General features: G+C 46.4%; 1 protein-coding gene across 14 annotated transcripts in view; it reads right to left on the bottom strand.

Moving 5' to 3' along the window:
• Positions 1-3967: 3967 nt before the first annotated feature.
• The window catches only part of MARCHF8 (membrane associated ring-CH-type finger 8), a 123870-nt gene continuing 105257 nt past the window's right edge, over positions 3968-22580 (bottom strand). For 13 of the 14 annotated variants that reach the window (XM_058697041.1, XM_058697042.1, XM_058697045.1 and 10 more), the window contains 5 exons: positions 13190-13272; positions 12103-12942; positions 10501-10681; positions 8377-8524; positions 3968-7952 (listed from right to left, as the gene is read on the bottom strand). In XM_058697041.1, coding sequence (XP_058553024.1) covers positions 7648-7952; positions 8377-8524; positions 10501-10681; positions 12103-12942; positions 13190-13272 — 1557 coding nt within the window. In that variant the 3' untranslated portion in view covers positions 3968-7647. The remainder of the gene's footprint in view (positions 7953-8376; positions 8525-10500; positions 10682-12102; positions 12943-13189; positions 13273-22580) is intronic. The other variant, XM_058697048.1, reaches the window with a different exon arrangement.

Below are 22580 nucleotides of genomic sequence, written 5' to 3'. Positions count from 1 at the left end.
GGACCAAGGATGTGAAGTAATTGGAACCCTCACACCTTGCTGGTGGGGATGTAAAATGGTACACCTCCTTCAAAAAAATGTTTGTTCCTTCTAAAACTAACATATTTCTATCCTCTCTGAACTAGCATTTCATGCCTAGGTATTTACTCAAGAGAAATGAAAACATATGTCCACAAAAATAATCTTACTATTCTACTCATAATAGCCCCAAACTGGAAACAGCGCAAGTCTCCAACTATATTTATACAATGGAACATTATGCAGCATAAAACAGGAATGTGCTGATACAGGAGCATAGATGAAACTCAAAAACATTGTGCTGACATAAAGAACCCTTACACAGAAGTATAAACTACGCAACTCCATTAAAATTAAAATTAAGTTCCAGGACAAGCTAAACCCCAAATATCAGCACAATGTTTGCTTTGGAGGGTATGGGAACAGGGGTGAACAGGAAAGGGGCATTAGAATTTTCAGGATTGAGATAATGTTCCACATTTTGATACAGAACATCTGGTTTGGGGTTATACAGATGCATACATTTGGCATGCATGCCAAAACTCATCAGATGGTACACGTAAGATTTATACATTTCACTGTATGTAAATTTTTCCTATGAACAAAAAGAACCATAAACAAATGTTGAATTCTAGTCAACAAAAGGCAAACTGAAGTTAAGTGTACTTCTGGCTGCAGTTTACTCTGAAATGCATTAAAAAAGTAAGCTGATGGAAGAACAGCATGATTAATAGATGAAAATATGTGGTAAAGTATATATAGCCAAATGTTAACTGTAGAATCTTAAGTATATGAATTCTATGCAACACTAAGGTATATGAATACTATGCAATTATTTAAAATTTTATATTAAAAAAATTTCAGAGGCACCTGGGTGGCTCAGTCGGTTAAGTGGCCACCTCTTGATTTCAACTCACGTCATGATCTCACAGTTCATGGGATCGAGCCCCACATGGGGCTCTGTGCTGAGCAGAGCCTGCTTAGGATTCTCTTTCTCCCTCTCCCTCTGCCCCTCTCTGGCTCAATCTCTCTCTCTCTCAAGATAAACATTTTTTTAATTTCATAATAAAATGTTTTAAAAATTCACAAACTGCACTTCTTTGCCAGTTACTTAAACTGAAGTTAATGTTCTTTCATCATAAAAAGCACCTATGGGGGCGCCTGGGTGGCTCAGTAGGTTAAGCATCTGACTTTGGCTCAGGCCATGATGTCATAGCTCGTGAGTTCAAGCCCCACGTCGGGCTCTCTGCTGACAGCTCAGAACCTGGAGCCTGCTTCAGACTCTGTGTCTCCCTCTCTCTGCCCCTCACCCCACTCACGCTCACTCTCTCTCTCTCTCAAAAATAAACATTAAAAATAAAATGAAAAATAAAATAAAAAGCACCTATGATTCAAGGGTGCCTGGTGGTTCAGTTGATTAAAGGTCTGACTCGATTTCTTTTGGCTCAGATCATGATCTCACAGTTCATGGGTTCGAGCCTCACATTGGGCTCTGCGCTGACAGTGCAGAGCCTGCTTGGGATTCTCTGTCTCCCTCTCTCTCTGCCCCTCCCCCTGCTCATTCTTTCTCTCAAAATAAATAAAAAAATTAAAAAAAATTTTTTTGAAGGCACCAAGCACCTATGATTCAACGTAAAATATACCAAAAAATCCAAGAGAAATGGCCAAGGGATGGAAATTCACATAAGCAGACATGCACAGTAAACAAAAGATGCTCAACCTCATTTATCTAAGAAATGCAAAGCAAAAACATCAATGAGAGAAAAGGTAATGGCAATCATTTTAGTAACAATTAAAAAACTAACACCCACATGATACAATGTAAGGAAGGAAGACTAAGATTCTCACAGTGGGAAGGTAAGTGAATAATTTTGTGGAGGTCAGTTTTGCAACTTTTACCCCTTTTTCTACTTCTAGGAACTTATGTTCAGAACTGCCCCCCCCCCAAGTGTACAAAGATAAATGTCATGGATGTGGTGTTTCAGCTTTGTTTCTAACCTCAAAAGTCAAGTTAGCAACCTTAAAATCTCTGCCTAAATCCAGTTGTTAGGTGAAAAAAGCAAGATGTGAGGTGATGACTGCAGTAAGCAACATGCGTTTCCTATGTATTTCAGATACGTAAAAAGTATGTGACTCCTTGACTGCATGACTGTGGCCCAGAACCCCCTGCCTCCCAGTGCTATTCCTGCTCAAGGCCTTTCCCTGAGACAAGGGCTGTGTTTGATTTTCTGTTCTGGTTTCGTTTTTGTTTTTTACCGCGCCGACAGCTTTGATGGTTGTACGCCTCCCCTGGCCCCTCCCCGCCCCGGAATGTTTAATCAGACATCTTTCCCAAAGAGAGGCCAGTCACCCCTGGTCATCTGGGAAGTTCTGTTTTAGCACCATGAGTCATGGATCCTCCTCTGGCCAGCCTGACATCCCAAGTAATGAGGAACAGTAAGTATGTCAATATGTAAATTAACGGGCAAAGCTGTCCCTCTGTGAGTTTATTTATGTAACAAGAGGCTGGCCTGCAAGGGGTTTGCCCTGACCAAGGATGCAAATGCTCCCTGGAAGTGTGCCTGCAGCCCCTCACACCCCCACTTTGTGGCTGGTGTTAAAGGGCAGAAAGGCCTGGGGACAGCATCATCAAACCTGTGTGCAACAAGGCATCTCTGCAACCAAACTCATCAAATTCAGTGGATCCCCCAAAGAATAGAGGCTCCCCTCAGTGTCCCCCACCTCACATTCTTACAAAAGCAGATTCTTCTTTCAGCTCCACCCTCTTCACCCTGTGGTAGGGTCCCCTCCCTAAGGGCAAAAAAACAAACAAACAAACAAAACCCAAAAGGCAACCTTGCTATTCACGTACTTGACAACATTGCTCCCGACCCTGTAACCTGAGACCACTTAATCAGACTACATGTTTGTGTGTTACCTCATATGGGAGACAAAGAAGTAAAAAATATATGAAAAACTATGCCATATGGCACTCGGGGCTCAGTCCTTTGGGTACGAACCCAACTGAGCAGTGCTGGCACAAATAAAGTTGCTTCCTGGAAAGAAAGAAAAGCCTCAGTGTCAGGACTCTCTGGGTGAGAATCCTGCTATAACCCCTCCAGCCAATAGTTGACCACTTTAGCTCAGGGTTCCTCCCGGCTCCCCCCTCTCCCACAAGCACGTACCTGTTCAGCTGTTACGTGGTCGTATCCTCCTCCAGAAGCCTCAACAGCTCCAGAAGACTGGCAAGGACACTTGGCCAAATATCTTCCTGCTTAGCTCCAAAGTCTCCTGGTAGGTACTACGGTACCCTTAACCGGTGGACGAATCCTCTGGGCTCACCTAGGGTACAGTATATACAGGGCAATCCTGGCCTGTTTTCACCTCACGCACACAGGTAAAGGCAGGTGCTGTCCTCAGCGCTTACAGCCCTGTGGGCAGTTTGCAGTCTCGAGACCCGGAGGCAACACCACAACACAGGAAGCTCTGTTGGAGGCTGGGAGAGGCAGCCAGGCCAAACTATTGCCAGAGATCCTGCTGGTCCTCCCTGGGTCCCCTTCCTCAGCTAGGCTGTGGCTCAGTAACTGTTTCAACAGATAAGGCCAGTAAGGCAATAATCTATTCCAATGGTCCCACTAGCATACCCATCCTGAACTTGAATCTGGCTTCTCATAGGGAATGGAGTCCAAGTAGAGCCTGGATGTTTGAAAGCAGCACACCTGTGTGAGCTACTTCGGTCTTCACTCCCATGCTTGCACCCCTGAAACCACCCTGTCCTCACCAACCACCAGCGTCTGGGGGAATCGTCCCCCCTTGCAGGGACAGGCTGAGGAAAACAGATACCTCCAGAGGTTGTATGATTTTCTTTCCCAACGTGCAAGCCAGAGGAATGGGGAAAGGGGATCAGAACCACTGGAATGCCTGCCAGTGTTCCCAGGCTTTTTGCAGGAAAATACTTTCATGGCAAAACTCCTTTTTAAAGAGATGCTTTATTGCTGCAATTAGACACCCCGTATATAACAGAAACAACCCCCCAGAGAATTATTCAAGTGGTAATACTGAGAAACAGTGAACATACACAAAAGGATACAAAACCAGACATTTAGAGAACTAGAAAGTTTCCAAGTTAAGAAAATCTTCAAATGTGAAGTGCCTTTTAGAAACTACACCACACATGCCAGTGTAAATTTGGTTTTTATTAACAATCAGCTTTCTATAAACGTTGCATCTAAATAGGTAAATAGCTGCACAACTTAATTACTTCCGAAACAAAGATAAATCCTTTTCTTCCCTTATGTTTCGGTCTTTCCTTGGGCTGGAGAGGGAAGCTGCATGTTTCAAATCAGATCTAAAAGGGAAAGTATTCAAAAAGTGTCTTTGCATCAGGCCAAATGCACAGCATCGTGGATCTCGGCCCTGCTGTTTGCAGGCCTCCGCCAGCCGTGTGGCTGACCCACCAGGTAGCAGAAGCAGCCCTAACTGTGCAGGCACTACCTGATGCGCTTGCGCTGGCCCACTGCCTGGGGCCTGCATGTCTGGAGCCAGGGAGGGCACGCCAGCAAGGTTGAAAACTAGACCCATAAGATTGAAAACGGTGGAAGGAGGTGAAAAAGGAGGAGACATAGAGGCCTGGAGCAGGATGAGACCTTTTTATAGTTTCCAGGAATTCTTAAAATCAACTCGGGCACAAAAAAAACCCCCAAATTATTGCTGGCGGCCAAAGTCAGAAGCCCTCGAGCCATACTGTAACTTTTGGGGAAGCAAAGGCCAAATCAGACAGAGCTAGCTGGCCACACCCCTGAGCCATTTCCCTCTCCCCTTTGCCTGGCCCCCAAGTATCAGCCGTCCTGGCCCTGAGACCCACAGGCTCATCCCACATTTCTGGTTCAGCCAAGTGTCATCCTCCCACAAAGCCAGGTGCAGAATGGGAGGGGGCGGGGAGCCTAGGGAATAAATAACCCCCAAAGAACTAGAGGGCAAGCTGATGTGGATTAAAGGTACACCTGGCAGATCTGCTTCCCCCACTAGATGGCAGCACAGCACCTTTCCAGGGCTTCTGGCTTCCCAGTTCAGTAGGTGAGGAATAAGGCCGGGACTACGAAAGGGGTGAGAGGAGCTCAACTAGAACCTACAAGAAAAGAGAAAGGCAAGGGGACATCTGTGTGCCATCCCAGAACAGGAAAGAAGGACGTGGGATGGACTGTCCCCAGGCAGAAGGCTTTTAGGAGTTTGGTGGAGGTGATGAGATGGTGTTAGGCCTTCCTGAAAAGAAGTAAGGGTTTCACGTGACAACCTGGTCAGGCATGGGAGCAACACAGCGGTCATGGTTATAAAGGCACCTTTGCTCTACGGGGTGCCAGCCATGACGGGTGGGCGGCCCAGCAGCTACCCTTACCTAAAGCACACTTTCCCATCCGCAGGAAGTCTCAGTGACTTTCAGCTTCAGCATAAGGGCCTCCATCAGGGGAGAGGGGAAGGATTCTCACTTAAAATTCTATCCCAGTCTTCACGTGACTACTCATTCGCTGTAAGAAGATGGCAGGGACAAGAGGCCTTGCCTGGACAGTTTCTAAGGGGTAGAGGCAGGGCCGACCAGGACTCAGCTCCCCTGAGTGGACAGCGTGTAGCTGCCTGGAGTCCCCAGGCTGAGAAGGGGTGTGGGTAATTGCACTTGGGGCACAGTGAACACAGGCGCGGACCGGATGTGGCCTGGGAGATAAGAGAGCGAGAGAGAGCGCGATAGAGACCGCGAGAGAGCGAGAGTAGGCTGACCTATTTTCAGGGGTTGCCATGGTTGGATAGTGCCTGCCCAACCAGAGGAAGGCCACGGCAGAGCAGATCCTTAGACAGGGATCCGTGATCCTGATGAGTCAGACTTTGGGTGGGAGGAGGTGGCAGGGCAAAGCCTGCTACCACACGCCCTTCCCAGAGCTTAGACACACTTCGGCCTCGTCCTGGCTTTCAAAACTAACCACAGCACTTCCAGTCTGAAAGGCAAAGGAATCATCTTGTGTTTGCTTCATCCTCAAAACAGGACAGGTGGGGCACCTAAGGTTCAGAGGACTGAGGGCAGGACACCCCCTCCCCCGCCCAAGCAGCCTTCCCCTTATAGGAGGCTCTGCAGATGCAGAGTCACCTGGAGAGGAAGTATTCTGGGCATGATGATGTTACACTGCAGACCCTCTTGGCCTATTTTTCTGGAGATGACTCTTATTTACTTGGTGCAGAGAAACGGGTTTTTAAAAACAGAACTTTAAGCAGACTTTTTAAAGGGACAAAGGCCATTTGATGGTAGTGATTTTGGTTTTGTCTTATGAAAATGGTACAGGAGATAATCCCTGATGACAGAACGAACTGATTACAGGGCCAGGGGCCCCTAAAGGGTCCTCGCTGTCCAGTCCAGTTAAGGCGATAAATGGGTGGAGGTGTGGCTGGGGGCAGTGACCCAGTGGGGCCATGGCAGTTTGCTACTCGCTCCTGGCCTTTGTCCCAGAGCCAGCCCGTCTGTCTCTCTGCCCTGAGCAGTGATCCACAGAGCCACCCAGGATAAGCTGTCCAAGGTGGCCGGCGCCCAGGAGTGCCTGCAGTGTGCGTGCCCCAGACCAGGGCAGTGCGTGCTCACTCCGTCAGTATGAAGCCAGCACGAACCGGAGAGGTTGTCCATAAAGGAATCATTTTTAAACATTCAGTTTTGTTCTAATTACTCACTTCCTTCCTTTTGTTTAGATCTCACAAAACCTTCTTTTTCAGTGTTGACAAAAAAAATATTTGGGGCAGGCCTGTGACATGAAGACTTGCCATATAATAGGCCTGAAACCACAGGAACTATGCTCAAATTGCCATCTGGTGTTCATTAATTCTCATGAAACATTATGAAAAAGCCTCAGGCCTGTTTATCCTGTTTTATAGCCACAAGTTCCTTTTATGGACACAGAGCAGATGTCAGGTTTCTTAGAATATATAAGGCAAAAAGGGTTTTAGATCTATCATAACGTAAAAGAGATAGGTAATCAGGGTCATGAAGGGAAGGCTTCTAAATGAGACGTTCTTTTAAATGTCAATCCCACTGGACACACATACTACAAAATAAAGATTCTCTTTTTGTAAAGTGCTGTTTGCTCAGTGAATCACTCGCCACCACGCACAGAGCACCACTGCCCGGTCTGCTCGGGAGAAACGTCAGTGGCAGCATCAACTCCCCAGGCTCTTCTTGGTGAGGAGGAAATCATCTGGCATGACTAGACATTCCCACACATTCTGCTCCAGTGGGGGGACTGCTGCTGACCGGGAGAGGCAGGGCGCTGAGGCCAGGGTGCCACCCGGCTCCTGCTCTTCTCAGGGTCCGGCATTTTATTCTCTCACTGCTCAAGGCTTCGTGGGCCAGAACCCAGCCAGCTCCCCCTCACAGTGTCACGGGGACCTCCCTTCCCGTGGAAGTGCTGGCAGAAGTGGGACCCCGCCGCGCACAGCCAATGTGAGGGCTTTCTGGGAGATTCACTAAGGAGGGTTTAGAAAAAGAGAAGCCATTAAAAAAACAGTCGCCTGCCTGGTCTATGCTATTAAAGGACATAAAAAAAGGTACAGAATTGGCAGTAAACAATTTCTTTCAGCTGTTCATCGATGTCCAGGAAAACTACACCCTCCACAAAATCAGACATGAACGATTTCGGTTCCAGTGTCTTCAGGTTCTGTCCAACAAGAAGAGTTTGTGTCGGAATGACAGGTTCCAGGTCCATCTTTATTTTCAAAGTTGGGCTCTGTTAGTGCAGATTTTTCAAAAATATTCGTTTTGCTGGTCTCTGGACAGTTTTGAACATAGATTACTCTGTTATAAGCCTTGAGTCTCTTCCATAATTGTATGTATACTTTGCACTGAACGTACATAAAAAGAAGTCCGCCAGTAAACCCGATGGCCACAACCACCAATTTAGTCCAAAAGGGCCATTCTAGGATTCCTAGAAGGGGAAAAACCCAGTTAGTCTATCAGCACACCTAATTTAAGATCTGAAGTAATTAAACACAACTGCTGACCTTCCCGTAACCAATGGATTCTTCACTCATCCATCTAGCTTCACCAAAGGCAGGGTGTCCTTGGTGTCCACTCTCTCTCATCCTCGTGCTCTTCTAGGAAACAGTCTGCAGAGATTCTCTCCTTCCCTGATTTGATCTCTTCTGACTGGGTTTTTTTAAAACTACTCACCACAGCAAGACAATCGTCCGAAAAGGATGCTTGGTACCTCATAATTAATGCTCTCACTCCAGAAACCCAGACATCTGAAGTCTGACTTAAATACCAATCTGGAGTAACACTCCAATCCTATGACCCCAGCGTGTTACCCGATCTCCATACCGAGCTCACCTGTCACTCTGAGCACATACCTGTTGCCTGTCCGTGTTTGATCTCCTCAGTGGTACGGTCGATGAGCACGTACAAGGACCAGACCACACAGGTGATGGCGATGACATGAAACGTCACTGAGCACATGATCTTCCTGCGCTCGCTGGCCGTCATCTGCAGCTTCTCCCACTGGAAAGACAACACGCAGAGCATGAGGTGTAGGCCCCCAAATGTAAAGGGCTACTATGAAGGTGACAGCATTGTAGATGGGTAAGACTGGCTTTTCCCCCCTCCCCTTTCCCCAATCTAGATGAATTTCCCCAAATACTACAAGTCATTCTCTTTAAACCACTTGGCTTCAACTAGGTACCAGGCACTGGTATTCTGTCGACAGCCAACTTTGTATGCAATGAAAAGAAGCTGGGATCAAGATGAGCTATGAACCACAACCACCAATCAATCCTTTTGTCTGCTTATTCTTGCAGGCAAACGACTAATGGCTAGCTAAAGGACTCTAGGTTTCGGCCTGATGAAAACGGCATGTTGGCCCCAGACCCAGGTGGCACACATGAGACCTCCCTGCCTTGCTGACTTGCATGAGTGAGGGGAAGAGGGTTGATGACGCCACAACACACTAGCAGATGGTCACACTACATCGTGACAGTGATGGCGGAAGGCGCTCACTCTTTGGTCCTTTGCTACTTTGGCAGCAACAGCTTGAAATCGATGCTAAGAGTTCCTGGTATAAGCAGGCTCTGCCAGTCCCATCTCCTCTAGGAGCTCATTAATTTGCTCCAAATAGCCAGATTTTCTTTTTCATTTACTGCTTTCCAAATCAGAAGAAAACATATAAGGGTAGAGAGAAAGAACAAAGCATAAACACTCTGCATATCCTTGGCCAGCCCTAATCACAGCCACTTTCCAGATGGTTCTATATAGGATAAGCTGAAAGTACAGCCTCCTAGATTGTTTATATTGGTCAAAGGCTACACATCTCACCTGAGAGGCCAGCACAGAGTAGGTATCCAACAAATTCTATTATTTTTATGGGGCAAAACATTTTTTAAGTAGTTTGCAGCTGTCTTCTCCAACATCCAGATGGCTTTCTGCTGTGGTTTTATACGGTATCTTCATTTGGCTTCCCTCCTAAAATGCTCTCTGCTCCCTGATTTCCGGCTATTCCCCAAGACACACTCAGTCCAAGCCTTTCACACGGTCCTGAAATGCTCACCCTCACCTTTTCGGTGTATGCTTTTCTTCACAGACAATGTGACCTCTCTAAACTCCTTTTGCTGTACTCCAAATCCTACTGCTCCTTCAAGAACGGCTTCAACACCCAAACATTCTGTGAAGCTACCACCGCTCCCCTCCCCCAGCGCTCCAGCCCACAACCAATGCTTCCTCCTTGAACTGTTGGACATGCTCCGCCGCGACTTAATCTTCGTTCCCTTCGCACTGTCAGGTGTTTCGATGTGATCATGTGATTTTCCTTGAACTGACATATTGAGATTCCGAGATAAGAACAAGTCTTTCATTCTTCCAAACAAAACCTTGTATGCTGGGCATATAGAAAGACACACTGAAAACCATTACACAGGCGGCAGCTGCCAGATCAGGCTCGCTCAGAGGGGGCAGTGACCTGGGGCCTGAAGAGAGGTGCATTTTATGTAAGGCCTGTGGTTCCTTTATTTTCCCATCCACCCTCACCCTGCCAACTAGCAAATATTTATCACAATATATACAAATAAATTTACTATTTCATTCTGTGCTCTGTGTCAGAGAGAGATACTAATTGATGTCTGATGTACAGTCCTACTCAGAGGCAAGACATGAGCAGTTAATATGTACAAAGTTAACTCCTAAGATGTCACAAAACAGACTGTGGCCAACGGCCAAATGACTGACACAGAGAAGCAACCAGTCTTAGTTTGACGGAAAAACACATTAGGACTGAATGGTCAGAAAGAGCTTCTTCCTGAGAGGAGGGAGTGGGAAATCAGAAACGGAAACGATGACCTCTGTAGCACGAATGTATGCACAGCCCCCACTTCTTACAGAAATGAACACAAGCAAGCTACGGCTCCATCCAGTCCAAGGTGCTAACTCTTCCCAGGGCCCTCGTCTCAGCAAGGCGAGAACACTTCTGAACGTGTCCTCACACGTACTTTTCTCAAAGGCTTCAGCTTGACCTCCATGATGAACTCGTACTTGCAGAGCTCACAGCAGCGCGTGTCGGAGCTCTTGATCCACTGTTGCAGGCAGGTCTGGTGCACGAAGTGGAGGCTCCCTGTGCAGCGGCAGGGGGTGATCAGAGGGCTCTCGTCATCCCCTTCACAGTGGCAGATCCTGCAGCAAAGGAAGGCCAGTCGTTACCGGGAGGGCCACACGACAGGGGAAGAGGATGCTTCGGGGGAAGGTCAATCCCCCCCCAAAGAAAACTTTCAGCGACAAACATCACAGAAACGACTACAAGCACAAAAACGCACAGACACGGATGAGAACGATTACTACAAGCTAAGAACTTCTAGCTTACCGCACCAACATGGAAAGTCTGGATGGCATTTGGCATCAGAGAGGAAAAAATGATGTAAGAAATGACAAAGCAGCCATTTTTGGGAAGATTTAAAAATGTCACTGAGAGACGAATTTAAGGCAACATGGAAGCATCTTTCAGAACATGTTAAAATAATTAGGGGAAAAATTTTCTGTGTGAAACAAAACCAGCACTCTACCTTCCAAAATTACCGGTGACTTAAAAAGATGACAAATCTGCTTTTATCTATAAGCACTAATTTCACCTTCACACACAACTACACGTCTCCGTCCTCCCTCAGAGAGTAAACAGAGAAAACACAGAACCTCTCTTGGACCCAAAAACCCCATGATAAGGGGCTGCAATTTTATTTCTTTTTTGAGGAAATGAGAATTTGAAACCATTCATGGCTTCTAAGGGTGCATACAAGAGGATATAGCTACTAACCTCAAAGAACTTAGACTTGTGAGAAACAGAAGGGTGTCTTCCAACAGCTGGAGAGGAGGTAGGGACACCTGACCTGGGGGGAGCCAGGTCCTGGCCCTGGCCAGACTCTCAGCTCTTTGTTTCTGTGAGAGAGGTTTCGGAGACAACTGTTAGAAATGTACCAGCTGGCCTGGAGAAGGGGCGCCTAGGGAAAGGCTAGAATGGGGAAAGTATGAGCCTGGTGACAAAAAGCAAATTCTGAAAGGTTCCGGAGGCCAGACAAGGATGCTTGCACACAGGAAGACAAAGGGTGGAAGTGGAGAAAGGATGAGGGCAGAGGTGGCTGCATCCAAGTTAAAAAGAAGGAAGGCAGATGGTACTGAAGAACGGCCTCTTCCCATGCACACTGTGTTGCAAGTGGAACAAAGGGCAAAAATGAGGCTGGGAGGGGCCGCCAAGGCTTAACGTCTAGATCATCAAGCTGGAAAACTGGAGATACTATTTTCTTTCTTCCAATCTCCTTAAGCAAAGTCTACTTAGTTTTGGTTGAGAAGAGTCAGCTTGGCCTTTAATATGTGTAGCTTCTCCCTCTTTTATCATCTGTGAAACTACCTTGGGACCCATGTCATAAAAATTGGTTTTTCAAATGATACCAATACTCCATTCTTCTGGAGAAAATTATTAACCCACAATTGTCTATAACCACCCATTACTTCATTTTCCTGAAACTTCACATATTAAAGCAAGATGAGGCCACAGAGGTATGGGGAGCAGAGATGGCCAGAATGATGGTTCTTGGCAAACCAACCTGCAGGCATCCCCTGATGTGGATACAGGAGATATGGGGGGGCATTTTTCAGAGGGGGGAGAAGGACAATCCAGGTCACTGTCCTTCTCCACTGAGCAGAGGGGTGCCCGCAGGACCTTGTTCTTCCATTTTGCAGATGCGCTGTCCTCAAAGACATCGTCGTCTCCCATTTCATCAGAGCAGAAGCCCATGCTCCCTGCCAGCCCGCTGGAGGACTTGGCGGTGTGCAGGGGCGCAGCACAGCCCTCCAGCTCATGGAACCTGTGCAGGCTGCTGGCGCTCGAGCCGTGCGAGAGCGAGAACAGGTACCGGAGCAGTCGCCGGCTCCTGGACACAGCTTCAGCATCCGCTCTTTCTTCCAAAAGAGGGACGTGGATGCCCCCCTTGCCAGCTTCCACCTCTGAGGCAACTGAACGGTTGGCAGAAAGGGATGAAACGCAAGAATGTTTGGAACTGCCAAGAGGTTTGTGATGCTGTGCTTTTTTTTCCTTCTGATGGAACCTGTTAATCCTGAGACCTGGATCTTGAGGGAGTATCAATTTCCCTTCGGAGCGAGTTCTTTCCACATAGTCAAAACTTTCCGAAGTGTTCTGGGGCTTCTCACCCACATCGTTTAGGGATTTTGAGAACTTTAGTATTCTTCTGGCTTTGGTATTGTCAGCAGGCTTCAAGGCCTGGGTCCATTCTGAACCACAGGAATTTCTCTTTGACAATGTGTCTTTACAGATAACTGTCACAGTGAGCCCTTGTGTCAGAGAACTCTGGCATTGAGGAGCTTTCAAGACAACGGCAGACTGCACGGGACTTTGGTGACAACACTCAGAACACACTGCACTGGAACTGCATGCAGAGAACAGTGGAATAAAAGCACAGAAAGTAAAAAACAATCTTAAAAGAGAATAGACATCAAAGTGAAGAAATGAGACTCATGTGGTAACTTGGTGAGCAAACAGCACATAAAATTGGGCCAGCTGTTTAGAGCAAAGGCATTCTGACCAAGCAAATGGAAAATCGAGAACCTACAGGCACTAATGCTTATTTCTGGGATGTCACGTGAACCACGGCAACATCTGAAGCAGAGCGTTACCTGCAGATGTCCTGATTGGATGGCGTGACAGAAGTGCGAGAGAAGGCGGACACTGGAGCCGACGCCAACGAAGAACCCCCAGCCTGCAACGACACACCTCCAGTCAGTTTCAGAGGAAAGAGTAAAGGGGACAGTGAACACCATCCCCTTCTGAACGGCAATGGATGGAGAATCTAAGAACATCTGCCCTTCCTACTGTTCAGTGAATAACATCCATTAGGTCCCTATGAGTTGAGACCAAACAAATCAAACAGCACTCTTTCTCTTTATGTGGGTCAAAGTGTAGCCAAGAAATATTTAAGACTTCAGAGCAGTAATACCGATCTCCTACAGATTCAGTGGTCCTTTATTTCCTGAGCATCTAAATTTAATTAGTTCATACATAAATCAAGAAACCAAGTACTAGACAAAGGGGCTCCTGGCTGGCTCAGCAGGTAGAGCATGTGACTCTTGATCTCAGGGTTGTGAGTTCAAGCCCCAGGCTGGGCATGAGGTGGGAGGAGGGGGGGAAGAGAGAAGGAAGGGAAGGAGGGAGGGAGGGAGGGAGGAACCAAGTACTAGATGGTATATGCAAATACAAAAGAAATGTGAGGTGCCGACAATGCCAGTGCTCACCTTTCGCACCTGGCCCTCTTTATTTAACCTGGTTCTGGGGATGAGCCTAATCAAGGGTATAGCAGGCTGTGAGTGCTCTCTACTACTCACCTCACACTGGGTCCATGAAACCTTGCTACCCTATCAGAGCTCTTTACACAAAAAAAGAGACTAGCTAACCACAGAGCCACCAATCCACAGTTCAACCCAGGGCCCAGAAGGGGGCTGAGCACAGAAGGCTCTCAAGAGTCCTAGTCATGGGATTGGGAATTAAGAAAAATAAGAAAACTTAAATTCGAAAGAACGTATAGCACAAAGTCATGGCATAGACCAGGAGTACTGAGGGGCTGTGAATAACCCAAAATGAGACAAGAGCTCTAGGAAGGTGAGAAAGCACCATAATAAGAAGAGAAGTGGAAGGAGAGGAACAAGACTATAAGGGTGTACCTGAGCTGAGGAAGCAGAGCCACTGCTAAAGGGCCCCCCAGCCTCCTACAACCTCTGTGTGGTCCTTGCCTTCTCTAGGCTGCCAATTCCTGCGTTCCTATAGCCCTCAGAGCACCATACATATTCATATAAATGCGTTCTTCCCTCCTCAGACAGTCAGCCTGAGTGAGCATGTGCCCCACACAACACAACCCAAACAGCCACATGAAAACAGTACTAGGAGTCCATTACTAAGAGCAAGCCCACATCACCTCCCTACCTTCCCCAGGCCCCCCAAGTAGCCTTCAGTACTGCTCCTTGTTTTGAAGAGCCCCACTCTGGCCCACAATTCCCCGGCAGAGGCTTAGCCTCCACTCTTGCTAAGTGCGATCTCCACGGGTGTGCACTCAAGTTACAGAACCCCTGCCACGGGCCAGCCACCAAGACAGGCAGCACCACTGTCCAGAAGCTCTCCCCATCTGCCTTCTCCAGCAAATGCACCCACCCGAAGAGAGCCAGGACTGGCACTCTGATTGAGGGCTTCAATGGACCACTATTCCTGCTCCTGAGCAAGAGAATTAAATGTCACTTCAAATCCAGCTCAGCCTGAAACCTGGTCCAGGCAGTTACATGATATCATACAGCATGTATATGCTAAAATCATGCAGTGTTACTCAACTAGCACCTCTTCTGAGTCACTGAAGTATCCACATGTTCTAACTAAATGTGGAAAATATTCAGCGTCCTGGGAAGAGATGGGTCTCAGACAAGAAGCTGAAATCAAGGGAAAATGGCCTCTCATTCCTGCTCTGAATTCAAGTGATGCATGTCCAAAAGGGAAGTCTGGGTGGTGACTGCATCATTACACACCCGCAACGGGGGAGTGCTTGGAGGCAGGGGCGAAGAGCCTCAGAGGAGAACAAGGCCTGCACCAAGTAGGCAGCCGGACAGTCCGCACACACAACAGGACCTGGGATCACTTCCCCACGAATTTCGTGTCTCAGGTGGACTCCTGGGAATGCACACAGTCACGTCTGTACTTAGAGCAGAGCGTCACACCTATGAGATGTTGACAATGGTCCCAAGACCCTTGTCTGCTTATCTGGGAAACAGGAACAAGCTCAGCATCCTCTGTCTGGGCCCCTGTCCTCATTTCATTCTCTCCAATGCCACAAAAAATATCATGAGACACTTTACAGCAAGCTGATAAATGTCCAAGCCTCAACAAGCCTCCCAAGTACAGAGAAAATTTTTCTCTTATTAGATCATGATTTTCAAGGAAATTTTAACTATCTACTTACTGCTGTTTTATATGAATACAAACCAACAAATGCCTTATGCCAGCTGAATGAGAAAACTAGCAAGATTCGTGGGGCCATGAGAGCTTCCATAAGAGGTTCCGGCTGTTATCAGCTGAAGAGGAGCACCTGTTGAAGCTCAGGACCAGTCCTCGTGTAAAACGATCACCAAAGCATAGCATCAACAACTTTACAGAGCTTAACTCGTAGCTGGTATCCAGCTGAATAAAACATCTATCAACCTACCAACGAGGATTTCAAAGGCTGGACGGATCGTCAACAGCAAGGACAAAAGGAAGCCTACAAATACAGTTCAAATACAGCGCCAGGGTCCAACCAGGGGAGTCAAGGTAAGTCAAGGGGCTGGCAGTCCCCTGGACAGCTCTTTCACTCTTCCCGAGGCAGCAGGCTGGTGGCATGGGGGAGGTTATGGGGCAACAGCACTCACCTTAAGGGAAAAGGAGAACACCCTTTCTCCTCCACAAGATCAGACCACACAGGACTGCTGTTGATGAAAGTATGTGTAAATGTTCATAATGAGAAAATTACGTGTCAACAAGATTAAAGCCGCGTGCTCCTGGAGCTCTCTGTCCGTCCTCAAACAAGAGACTTTGTGGTCATGGAAAGGAGTGTAAAACAGCTTCCTGCAGTGATGACCTGCCCTGGAGAACAGGCCCCTCGGCGAAGGGCCTCCTGCATCCGCCCTCAGAAGACAAGAGGAAGCACAAGAAGTGCCTGGTGCAGAGCCCCAGCTCCTACTTCCTGGACGTGAGGTGCCCAGGGTGCTACAAAATCACCATGTGTTCAGACACGTGCAAAGTGGTGTTGTGTGTGGGTTGCTCCACTGTCCTGTGCCAGCCCACAGAGGATCGGCAAGGCTCACAGAAGGACACTCCTTCAGACGGAAGCAGCACTGAAAGCACCCTGAATCAACATGAATGGGAAACTATCCCAATAAACAGATTTTGGAGAAAGAAAAGAAAAAAAGAATGTAAAGCAATCTCACCACAAAAAAAAATTTCATAAAAACCCCTCTTCTTAAGATGTCATAATCAACTACACAAAATAAACCTCTGGATTACATAGAGATTCCATTCCCAGTTGATTTTATTTCTTAGGAATGACAATTTTAGACAATTTGTTTTGCACTACTCAAGTCACTCAGTGGTTGCCCTTCCCTATCATATAATTCACTGTTTTAAATGATTTCATCAAGGCTGTCAGAAACAACCAAAAGAAAACTTCCCATGTAGCCTCGGTAGAAGCTGGCACTTCATCCTCCCTGTTTCTTTTTGCTAGAACTTACTGCCATTCAAAGGGCAGACTCAGCGAGTACACTTCTCAGTCCGTGGCAGGAACTTACCAATTCCTTACCATCAGAGGGACTTTCCCTCTGCAAGACACCAGCCGTACCTTTCCTGGCTCTCCTGCTTCACTTCCTTCCCTCGCTCCTTCTACTAGGTTGCTTCCCAACCCCCTTCTCTGCCACCTCCTCTTTCTTCTCTGCTGCAAACTTCCACTGGGCCTTCTTTTATCAGCAAAGCTTCTTTTAAACATCTGAGGTCTCAGGCTCCTAACAAAAGTAAATTCACTCTCTGATTTACATCAACAGGTACAGGGCCACAAGAAATGGTCTGGTTGGGTTCATTTGCTTTTTTTTTTTTTTTTTTTTTAAGTTTATTTATTTATATTTTGAGAGAGTGGAAGAAGGGCAAAGGGAGAGGGGCAGAGAGAGGGAGAGAGAGACGGAGACAGAGAGGGAGACAGGGAGAGAATCCCGAGCGGGGGAGAGGGGTAGAGAGAATCTGCTGTCAGCACACAGCCCAACTCAGGACTCCACCCCATCATGAAACCATGACCTGAGCCAAGATCAAGAGTCAGCCGCTTAACTGACCGAGCCACCCAGGAGCCTCTAGGTTCATTTGATTTTAAGCCAGGAGCAATTTGAAGAAAGACTGGATAAGGAGGGTAAGAGACAAGTAAGGCCCCTATTTACAACTGACCTCAAACTTAACAGAAAAAATTGGGAAAGTACAGATGGCTCTTAAAACATAAAAAGATGCTTACCTTACCCTCTCTTACAGTGAGAAATACAAATTAAAACTATAACAAAATGTACTATCAACAACAAAAGTCTGTTTTTTAAATCACAGAATACCTGTGTTGGCAAAAGTGCGGGAAAACAGCCATGCTTATACACCGCCGGTGGCAAAGCAAACGGCTAAACTTCACAAGATAGCAATGTGGCAATTAGATTCTAAATTGCAAATGCATGTTCACTTGGGCCCAGCAATTCTCCTTTCAGGAATCCATCCTCACACATATATACAGAGAGGTATGCTCAGCATTGTTTGTGGGAACAGTCGCCTGCCATAACCTCAGTGCCCCTGGGCTTGGAGCGGAGTCCATACTGGCCACAAGGAGGGAATGGGCAGAGGGGAGGGCCATGCTCTGTGTGGGCCTGTGCAGACTATTTATCAGGGAAGGGTGCACACTTCAAGGCTCCTAACAGTGGTTTGCTCTGACATGTGGAAGGAGACCAGGGACCCTGGGCAGGAGAAACAAGTACTTCAATGGAGACCCTTCCCAACCATGACACCACTTTTACCATCAGTAGGCATTTACTACCTACAAATTGATTTTTAAAAAATAACATGTGATTAAAAGTTTAAGAAGTAAAATAAAACTACAGAAGAAGCACAACCAACTGTATCGATTTCCAACTCTGAGAAAACCAGTAAAGAAACTGGTCTAGTGAGTCATAATCTACATTTTTAAAACAAGAAATAAAATAGAAGATGTCAGAATGCATCTGACATCACAAGGATGAAGTCTTTTGGAGGAAATTTTTCTTTCAGTTGTGTTTGTGAGTGAACTGAGTTTCAACGTAAAAACTATTTCTTACCAAGGATCATGCTCAAAATAATTTGAAGTCATTACTGTATTTCCACAAAGAAAATACAAAATATCAAAACAAGTTAGAGAAGAAGATGGCTAATCAAGAGAGCAATTTATACCATCAGCACAGAGATTTCAGAGGTGAGGGCTCTGACAGCACCCAAGAGAGAGGGGCTTTCCTTTACAAGGACAGCATTTGCCAGCTGTGTTAGGTTTCTATTGTTGTGTAACAAATTGCCACAAACTTAGTGGCTTAAAACCACACGAATTTATAATCTGGCACACAGTGTGACGGGATCCTCTGCTCAGGGCCTCCCACCTTTCTGGAGGCTCTGGGGAAGAATACACTTCACATTCATTCATTGTTGGCAAGATCCAGTTCCCTGCAGGCTGTCCCAAGTCGGGGGCCACCTGCACGCCCCATCGATCCCTCCCATGTTCAAGTCCATTCTTACTTCTAATCTCTCGTGTCCTCTTCTGCCACCAGCCAGAGAAAGTACTCTGCTTTTAAGAGCTCACATGATTCCACTCATACAATATAACATCGTGGGAATGACGTCTGATCATTCACAGGTTCTGGACATTAGGATGGGGCATTTTAGAAATCGTGCTTATCAGACCAGCTTACGTTCACTTATTGCTCGGTACGTTACTAAAGGCTACTGCCCATCCTCACTCCCTCTCAAACCACGAGATAATAATCTGTCCCTTACTGCCACCTCAGCAGGCCTGACTTCACATAATAAAGCCAAACAGAGTCTCACTTGGTGTTTGTACTCTGCAGTACAGGCTGCGACTGCATTTCAGTAAACTTTCTGCTCAGCACAAAAGTTGTTCTGTGAAAACAAATGCTTCCTTATAACAGACTCTGATTTCTATAAATAAATACCCAGTTGTATTCAACTGCAAAAATGAGCTACCATTGAAGGAGAGGCCAGTTCTGTGGCTGCTCTGATAAATACATGTTGACTCTTGATGAAGGGCTGTGCCAAGAACAAGCTTTCACAACGGCAATTAATTAAAACTGACCACTAAGAAAGTAAATATAGAATATATACAATATAGGACTCATGGAGGAGAGTATGCACTAAAAACTACTGAATTCTAAAATGAGTTCCATTATAAACGACTCTCAGCACTGCCTAGCAAGTAACACTAACACTGAATTCTCTTCTTCAGTGGCCTTTTAGAGACAGTTAGAACTACGTGAATACTACTACGTCCCCAGCACAATGAGGGGCATATATCACAGTACTGTAGAGGCAAAGCAACAGCTGAAGGAACCTTCTCATGGCTCATCTTCTAAAGTAGGCTTCCAGCTACTGTTGGGAACCTTACAAATATAGCTTGCTTTCAATAAACTACGCTGATGGCAATGATTTCTGAGCAAAGATGGTTTCACATTCCCAGAACGTGCAAGTATAACCATATAAAGATCCAAAATCATGGTACTGGGTCACCCAGCACTCCACCCTCCCCCCTTGCCCCTCCTGGGGCCGCTCCAACACCTCACGCTGCGTGACTGGCCCCTCCACAGGTTGCTCCTCAAAAAGTGGTTTTTACTGTACTTGTTACCCTGGTCCAATTCTGTCATAGCAGTTATCAAGGTTCATAAAAAGACGTTTCTGTAATAATATGCTAACTCAGAAGCTGCTGCTGTTTAGCCTAGTGTAGTGCCTGGCACACAGTAGGTGTTCGCGTACAGCTGAATGAATAAAACAAGTACACTCTGGAGTGACTGCCTATTCGTAGGTTTAAACAGGTTCTCAAACTTGTTGGTCTTAGGACCCCTTTATGCTCTAAAAAATTACTGAGGTCCCCAAAGAGCTTGTGTTTATGTGGGTGACATCAATCAATCTTTACTATACTTGATGACCTTAAACCACAAGGCCACCAACACATATTCCACTAGTGTCTGAGAGAAGATGCCATCTCTCGCGCTGGAAGCTCCACTGTGCATTCATGAGAGAGCAAGAGTGAAAAGGCAAATAAATAACCTGCTGGTGTTATTCGACACTGGTTTTAACCCTGCCTTTTCCCCCCACAAGAAGACTCGGAACCAAATTTTGAAAAGAGACCTCTGGAGACCAAGCTGTAGCCCAAAACTAAACTGTAACCAGTCAGAAGAAAACAATAAATGCAAATATGGTCTCTGCAAAAGGGGAGCCAATAGCAAAACACAGCCCATGACGCTCCATCAGGATCCCAAGTGAGGCTACACTGTGTTGATGATGCCACTCAACTCCTCCAAGTCATTCCCCTGCTCCTGCCACAGGAAAGTAAGTATCTTGTCTTTGGGATAAATGTTTTCTTCAGAATAAATTAGGAAAGGCATATTTTGCCTTGTACTTAACCTGTAAGTCTGAGCAACCTAAGTCTGTCTCCAATCAACTTTGCACTCAGAAACACAGAGAAGCAGACACTGGTCTTGACAACCATAGCACAGTGTGTGGCCTCCCTCCTAGGGCTGTATTTACATCTACACACGACATCCTCCTATAACTCATTCCTATCTGATGGCAGTCAAAACTAGAAAATACTTGAGAGATCTAGGAGAGTCAATGCTTAAATTCACTGAGATTTGCTTGCCAAAAAAACAGAACAGCAATAATTTTAAGGGCTTGTTACACATGTCCAGTCTGACTTCTACCCAGGAACATTTGATCAACCAGAGGCACATAATGCTCATGGTATCTGAATAAAATTATGCAGAGCTCTAAAATATTCTACTAGGTACCAGCCTTCAGCAATGTCAGCCTAGTAAGACTAGCTGCCTGGCTGCAGAGAGGACAATACCCATGCTCCAGGCTTCATGATACAGATCTAGCTTACCACTGCCATCTTCCTGTAAGTGCTACCAATCATGAACTTGCTTAAGAAATTGTGTCACCCAGGGGCGCCTGGGTGGCGCAGTCGGTTAAGCGTCCGACTTCAGCCAGGTCACGATCTCGCGGTCCGTGAGTTCGAGCCCCACGTCAGGCTCTGGGCTGATGGCTCGGAGCCTGGAGCCTGTTTCTGATTCTGTGTCTCCCTCTCTCTCTGCCCCTCCCCCGTTCATGCTCTGTCTCTCTCTGTCCCAAAAATAAATTAAAAAAAAATAATAATAAATAAATAAAAAAAAAAAAGAAATTGTGTCACCTGGACCAAGTGCTATTCCCAGGGTCAAATGAGAATGCTTCCCTCATTGTAAATTAATGCCATATCTGGGTGTCAAGAGAGGCCTGAGCAGAGGCTCTGGAAAGTCCAGCCCTTAGGATGAGCCTGACCTAAGCAAATTCCTGGTATCTAAAAAAAAAACTCCAGTGGCGCCTGGGTGTAGCTCAGTTGGGTAGGCATCTGCCTCTTGATTTCAGCTCAGGTCATGATCTCACAGTTGGTGGGATGCAGCCTCACATCAGGCTCCGTACCAACAGTAAGAAGGCGGCCTAGGATTCTTTCTCTCCCTCTCTCTCTGACGCTCCCCTGCGCATGCTTGTACTCTCTTTCTCTCTCTCTCTAAAATAAACATTAAAAAAAAAAAAAATTCTAGTGGGACTGAGTTCAAGCATCCCACAGGGAATTCCAACCTTCTTCTAAAAGCTTTTAAGGGGGCGCCTGGGTGGCGCAGTCGGTTAAGCGTCCGACTTCAGCCAGGTCATGATCTCGCGGTCCGTGAGTTCGAGCCCCGCGTCAGGCTCTGGGCTGATGGCTCGGAGCCTGGAGCCTGTTTCTGATTCTGTGTCTCCCTCTCTCTCTGCCCCTCCCCCGTTCATGCTCTGTCTCTCTCTGTCCCAAAAATAAATAAAAAACGTTGAAAAAAAAAATTAAAAAAAAAAATAAAATAAAATAAAAAATTAAAAAAAAAAATAAAAGCTTTTAGGGCAACGTACAGTGGTCCTCAGTGTTGGCCCCCAGCCAACATGGCCCCACAGTTTACAGGCACCCTGCAATTAGGCAACTATAACAGTCATCACTCCCAGTACATATGCCTAATGTCCCGGATTTCCCAAGGAGGGGACAACCAGTTTTCAACAGTTTAATCCTATCCTGGCTGGCTCCTTTTCACTGTTTATGTTCTGCCTTATGTGCCTCCTCCTGAGCTACACCTCTCCCAAGCAGCCCTTCTAAACTTTGGTTCTTTTCATTCCCTACCTCAGCCCCTTGTCTTTTACCTTCATAATAATTCTCTTCATCTG

The sequence above is a fragment of the Neofelis nebulosa genome, chromosome 13, assembly GCF_028018385.1.
Source record: "Neofelis nebulosa isolate mNeoNeb1 chromosome 13, mNeoNeb1.pri, whole genome shotgun sequence".
Classification (NCBI taxonomy): Eukaryota; Metazoa; Chordata; class Mammalia; order Carnivora; family Felidae; genus Neofelis; species Neofelis nebulosa.
Note: the sequence above shows the minus strand (reverse complement) of the source record. Positions and strands in the feature narration are given on the sequence as shown.